A 6,970-nucleotide genomic window follows, 5' to 3' on the forward strand; every position below is an offset into this window, starting at 1 on the left:
TTAGCGTCCCTTAAGACTAGGCGAATACTGTTGCATTGCTATAACCATGAAAGGGTCTTCATTCGAGTAAAGAGTCTCAATCGCATGGTATACGGAGCGAGTCATCGTGCTTGTTACACTGCACGATCACTGGCTTACTCATTCTAATTTCTCTCTTTCTTTCTATTTATGTTTGCAGTTCTTCTCGGCTCCCTCCTTTCGCACCCTTTTCTGTCGTCGCCCTGTTAGCTGCTCCTCCCTTTAAAGCATTCACTTCCCCCACTACGAACCTCCCTCTTTAAAGCTCTTCTTCTCTTGCACTTCCCACTTGTTCTTCGGGCCATTTTTAGTGCTTACCCTCGTTATTCTTCTCTCTCATTATCGTCTGCTCCTCCTCCTCCTCCTCTTATTATTGTTATTATTATTATCCCTCCTCCTTCACCTCTTACTCTTCTTCTTCCTTCTCCTTTTTCTCCTCCCACTCGTTCTCTTCTTCCCCCTTTTCCCTTCTTTCTCCTCCTGCTGCTCCTCTTCTTCCTCCTCCTCCGATTCCACTCGTCCACTTCCTCTTTCCCTCCATCTCCTCATTTTTCTTCTGTTCCTCTTTCTCTTCCTCTGTCCTTCTTATCTCCCTCCATCTCATCTTCCTCGTTCTCTTCTTCCTCCTCCTCCTCCTCTTTCCCTTCCTCATCCTCCTCCCCTCTACTCCTTCTTCTCTCCATCCATCTCTTCCTCATCCCCTTTCCTCCTCTTCTTCCTCAACCTCGACGCTCGCTTCACTCCATTATTCTCTCTCTCTCTCTCTCTCTCTCTCTCTCTCTCTCTCTCTCTCTCTCTCTCTCTCTCTCTCTCTCTCTCTCTCTCTCTCTCTCTCGTGATCCCACTTCCAGCGTCTTCCCCGTTATCTCTTTTCTTCTCTTTGCGTGGCTCTTGTAACCCTTTCTCTCCGATTGTTCTCCGGCGGGCGACGCCTTTGGTGCCTGGAGGAAGGAAGGGATTAAGAGCAACGAGCGAAGGGGAGAGAATAAACGTCAAATTAGTTTGATTATTGTAATAGCTTTGTTATGTAAGCACGGAGAGACAAAGGGGCAGGTTTAGATTCGTGTTTCATGATTATCCACTCGATTCATTCGCCTGTGAACGTTGGAAGTTAGATGGAGATCCTTTGCTTTCGCATGCATGCCAAGGCCTAAGCGTGCTTGCAAGGCCGACAAGGTCAGACGTATGGAAGAAGCAGCCAGACTCGCTTGGAGCCAGACATGCCGGAAGTAAAGAGCAGACTTGTTGGACTACAGCCAGGCCAGGATGCAGGAGTGCAGTGGGGCAGTCACTGAAAGTCGGAAAATGGTGTGATATGGGAGAGACGAGAAGGAAGGAAGTACAAGTGGTTGGGGAGGGAGAGAGAGAGAGAGAGAGAGAGAGAGAGAGAGAGAGAGAGAGAGAGAGAGAGAGAGAGAGAGAGAGAGAGAGAGAGAGAGAGACGGACGCATGCAACCCTTCGAAAACAATAGATGTAGATTCTTATAAACAGGAGGCTGGTTGAGGATTACAGGACTGAATACCATTATGAAGGCCGGGATTCGCCTTCTGTACATTCGCAGATATTTTGATAAGAGTTATTAAAACTTTCTTTGACCTTCCAGGCAGAACTTTGATTATGTTGCGAAACGAGTGTTTTGACGAGCTGTGACCTTAGAGTACTTGGCTTCGGTCCCACCGCCTTGGGTGCTCTCGATCAAGGCCTCTCGAGGGAAATTGTGATGAGACAGGAATAAATTACTTGTTGTGATGGACTCTCAAAGTGTAGAGTGTCTCGTGTTCAAAGACGGTGGTGAATATGCTTGAGAGTGTGTGTGTGTTCTTGTGCAGTGTATTTTTAGGTGTTGTTGAAGATTGCATCCTGCAGATTCGGTGTATTTTCCGTTGATCGATATTTCGCCGAGGAATGATGAGTGATCCTACAGTGGCAAGAAACAGCCCGTCGGCCTCCGTCGCGGAAGGATTAGGAGCTGCATGTGCGAGTGCGGGCGGGCGCACATAATGCCGCCCATTGCGCCATGTCCCGCCGACTATGGAACCTGCTGGAGTGGCTGGTGCCCGACCAGGGAGGAGATGCAGCCGCCGCCACGACCACTGCTCCAGCAGCCACTCACCAGGATGTCGTTAGGCCAGGGAGCGGGGGCCGCCGCACCCCCCGTCGCCCCACCACGCCCACGCTCTCCGCCAGCGGGGGGATCTACCAGGGGGGCGGCCAGGCCCTGGCGGCGTCCCAGCTCCGCAGCAGTGTGAGCTATACCGAGGGCTGTGTAGACCACAGGTACGACACCGGCGAGGCTGCCAAAAATCTGCTGGAAAAGTTACGGACAAAAACTCCGCCGAAACCTCGCTCTGAATCGGTAAATGCTGCGTCGGCAGCGACAAACAATAATGGAAATGAAGTGAAGCCGGAGAGTAAAAATATCAGTGTTGGAGAGGATAAGAAGAGCGATGACGCCAAGGGCTCCGTCGGCGCAAGAGAGGAGGAGAAGCCCGTTGCGGGGAGGTCCCGGCGGCGCTCTCTCCCCGGAACGACGGAGGAGAGCCCGCGCCCGATCCCTCACCCCTCGTCCAGGTTCTCGCTGCCAAGGAAGTTCTCGATGCAGGCGTCGCGAAGGAGTTCTGCCATCCGCCGGAGGGTGACCAAGGCCAGCAATGACGTCATCCGACCGAGCGTCGACACCTCTAAGGCGAAAGAAAACGGGACGCCGAACGCCACGCAGAGAGCAGACGTCATGAGCACGTCGGACGAGGATGACGAGACTCGAGCTCGGGGGCAGAGCAGGAAGAAGCCCACGAAGACCCGGAGCGACTACTCGCTCCACCTGGACGACTCGGCGCTGGGGAGCAGCTCCACGGACACCCCCGAGATTCTCAGTGACCCCCCGCGCGGCTACCGGGACGTGACGGACGGCATCCTCACCTTCAGCACGGGACAGCTCAGCGCGATGACCTCAAGTGTGCGAGACGCTATGACCTCCATGGCGCGCGAGGCTGTGACCTCCGGCGCGCGAGACGGGGGAGCGGGCAGAGCGAGTAACGGCATCGCGGCGCCGAGTTACCTCCACGAAGCCGTCCTGAGCCTTGGCGACGGAAGGTTCTCGCCATCGACCCCGGGAAGGAGAGACACGGTGCTCCCTTCGCTCCACGGTGATCCCCGGCCGCCCACCACCCCCACCGCCGCGCCCATGGCTGCCGTCACGCCCACCTCGAATCTCAGGTCCAACCTCAAACACAAAGGGCAGCTCAGGAGAAAGAGGTCAGATTCGGGTCATTCGGTCACCTTCGATTTGCCGGAAGACTGCGACAACCTGGGCGGAGCGAAGCAGCGCTTCAAGGACGACGCGGAGCCTCTGTCCAAGTGCATGAAGGAGCAATGTAACAGGTCGAAGCAAAGTGGCGGGAAGAAGGATTCCGCGGACGGCGACCGTACGCCCGAGGCGGAGGAGCTCCCGGGGGTCCTGACGAGGGTGGAGGCGATGGAGACGATGGCCAGGGTGTCTCCCCGGGGTGGCGAGAGCGACTCGCCCGGGGACGGTGACCTGGCGGCTGGGGAGCGCACCCCCGATAGCATCCTGGACTCTGAGCTTAGCAACACGCACATCCTGAGCCCGGAGGACGTTCTGTCGTGGCCGAGGGACGACAGCCAGATCTTCACGTGGCACCAGCCGCTGCAGCAGGTGGACCCGGTGGTCACCCCCCCTCGGGTCCCCAATGGCTTGCCTCAGCCCGCCGCCAGCGAGCGTCTCCATCTCAGTCTCGGCGGAAGTGATAACAGTCTAGACCAGAACATTACTTCGCTTAGCGACGACGGTCAGACTTTCTGTCTGAATTTACCCCCGCTCCCTCCCCCGCGCTGCTCCCCCCTCTCCCCTCAGTTCCTCCCCTCCCTCACCTGGTCGTCGGGGGAGAGTGGGTGCAGCGGCGGGTCGTCCGCCCGAGGCCCTGACTCGGGGTACTGGGGCACGGGCGAGGGCGCCGTCGGGACGGGGCGTCGAGGCGTCAAGGTGGTCACTCAGGGGAGGGAATTCTACCTGCCCTATGCTTTCCTCCACCACGGGAGACTCCGACTGCGCATTGTTAGAGGTAAGTGTTCGTGTACATTTATAAGGCTGATGGATTTCAGGAAATGGTGGCTCCTGTACTGGCTCCTTGTCTGGTGGATGTCGTATCGGTATGGGAGCCATGCGGAGCCCAAATTAAACAAAACAACTAGCGTAGACTTATTCTTATCAAGACAATAGGTAGAATAAGATACTAGATTAGAAAAAATCACGTTTCATCTGTCATCTCATCTCTTTTATTAAAAACTATTTTTAAAGATACTGAAGAGAAGGTCATTCTCGTATGCTCTAATTAAATATTAGTTTATAGATACATGTTAGAAGAGTAGAACGACTTAATCAGAGTAATAGAGCAAGTCGATCTTTAGGAATAGAAAGTATTTTTGTTACTATGGCAACGGATGGGACGTAATATGAACACAATGACGTTTAACATTTCCAAGCTGCTCGCAGAAAGAGTAAATCTTACTCGTTATTAATATAGTATTACTATAGTGTTATCATGTCATTAAATTTCGCTTGTGAGTTCAAAACAAATATTTAATAGTGATAATTAATATTTCCATTCTGCCTATAGATTTGGACATATACATGTTTCTTTCAGTAGATCGAGACTATATTCATTTATATTTGTGTGTAATGAAATCCATGCAACTGTAGCGGTACACAGATAAAACGCTGACGTTATAGTGCACCAATTGGACAAACTTGTACCTAACCATCGTATGACATCAACCCTGATTAAGGGCAGCAGATCGAAATTATTTGGCCAGTTTTCCTTTGTAGGGAAAATTGGATGAACCCGTTAATCAGTGGCCTACAAATTAAAACTCACAGCCTCCTGCTGAAGTAAGGCAGATCACATTTTGAATTAAACGCTGACAAAATGTTTTTGGATGGCCATCAATCATTTTTAGCGTGAGTTGAGAATCAGTGTTGTAAAGCTGCGATATGTAGAGAGACTGTCATTTGTATCTAGAGTTATGGATTAGAATGGAAATTAGACATATTTGATATCCGAATTTCAAAATTTCAGTAATATCAATTTGTGGCTCACTGATGGTATTTTGCAGCATATATATGTCAATCCGAAGTCCTTTATAGATGATTGTACATCATTGCATACTGATATTCAGAGATACGGATACAAGATGCAGCTAACTGAATGCACACTCTTACTAGATACGAAAAAAGGCTAGAAATATGCCCAAGCATTTCAAGGCAATGCTTGTTAGAATACACACGCACGCGCGCGCAGATGAACGAACATACACACGCAATCACACAAGCTTTAAGTAATGATAATGCCAAAGATTTAAATATTACTGGAATGTGTGGTCAAAATTATCCTATTGGCATTGGCAACGAAGTGCGTTTAACTTAATTACTGATGCTGTTATTAAAACGAATGAGGATAACACTCATGTCATTTATTAGAAGTAATTCAGTTTGTTGACCATAACGGCAATTGTAAACTTACATAACAAAATACAATAACAATGGCTAGAGTATTAATAGCAGAACAAATTTACCGAGATAACACAATTATCAAAAATGAAGTTAATGATGCTGCTACCTTTACTGAATAGGACCATTCATAATCAACACTATAAAGGTGCAATGGCAATAAACGCGAAATCAATGAAAAACGCAATACCCTTTTAATACACGCTACTTACAATGAACGGCAGTTACTAAAAGCGTTACAAGTTATGAATACCGTGTCCCAGCAATGTTGATGGCAACACTGACTTGACTTGATGATCTCTAGAATATTACGTTGCATCTTGATCTAGACTTTCCTATGAGAGGAGTAAGAAAAGAAGAATAAGAGGAGGAAAGAGAGAAAGATAAATATGATTAAAAGGGTGAAATGTAAAAATAAAAGGAAAGAGAGGAAGAAGTGAACAGGTAGATGATTGATGATAATGATGGTGATAACAATAACATTAATATCGATGAATATGATAATTAACATGATAACAGTAAGGATAATCATAACAATAATAATAATGATAATAATTATGATCATGATAACAATAATGAAAATGATTATGATAATAATGATAATCTTTATAACAATAACGATAATGATAACAATGATGGTGGTGATGATGATATTATGACAAGGTAAAGATAAACATGCAAGTAACAATGATGGTAATGATGGTTACCATTATAGCAAGATGTGATAATGATAGTAATCAATAGCAACGATGAATATCTTCAAGGGAAGATTTGTATCATTGCTATGAAAGTTTCAACATATAGTAGGCCTATGTATATATAGAAGGATACTGAATACGGCAAAGGCATAAGATAAGGAGTAAACGCACGCACACACACACACGCACACACACACACACACACACACACACACACACACACACACACACACACACACACACACACACACACACACACACTTACGAAAATAGATAAAGACAAACAAGAAAAGGAATAAAGAAAGGAGTGTGCCTCTTCTCCTAGATCTCCAATCCGCTTTTGTAAGGACGCGGGTGGATGGACGCTGGTCAATATTCCCAAGGCGGTTCTCCCGTTTATTATTGCTTTTGTGTCCCTCCTGTTTTCCGTTTTCTGTTGCGTGGTTTCCGTCCATAGTTTTGGGAAGTCTGTGAGTAATGATTTCAAGAGAGGGTAAATTGGCCACGTATTTACGTTCGTTTGTCCATGTGTGTTTACCTTCGTTTTTGTTTTTCTTTCTCTCTCTCTCTCTCTCTCTCTCTCTCTCTCTCTCTTGTCGTTTTTTGTTTCTTTCTCATTCTCCAGTCTTATTTTTTACTTTTTTTCTGTTCCTTTTGTACCTCCTGTTTTGTTTTGTTTTTTCTTCTACTTCATATACACTTTCCCATGTCTGTTTCTTCTTCTTG

At 47.8% G+C, this 6,970-nt stretch overlaps 1 protein-coding gene across 2 annotated transcripts in view; it reads left to right on the top strand.

The window, feature by feature from the left end:
- Positions 1-1,902: 1,902 nt before the first annotated feature.
- The window catches only part of LOC122246565 (guanine nucleotide exchange factor DBS-like), a 361,752-nt gene continuing 356,684 nt past the window's right edge, over positions 1,903-6,970 (top strand). For both annotated transcript variants that reach the window (XM_086543917.1, XM_086543918.1), the window contains exon 1: positions 1,903-4,101. In XM_086543917.1, the coding sequence (XP_086400043.1) occupies positions 2,037-4,101 (2,065 nt within the window). In that variant the 5' untranslated portion in view covers positions 1,903-2,036. The remainder of the gene's footprint in view (positions 4,102-6,970) is intronic.

The sequence above is a fragment of the Penaeus japonicus genome, unplaced genomic scaffold (assembly GCF_977035675.1).
Source record: "Penaeus japonicus unplaced genomic scaffold, GWHDUDI00000001_assembly GWHDUDI00000014, whole genome shotgun sequence".
Classification (NCBI taxonomy): Eukaryota; Metazoa; Arthropoda; class Malacostraca; order Decapoda; family Penaeidae; genus Penaeus; species Penaeus japonicus.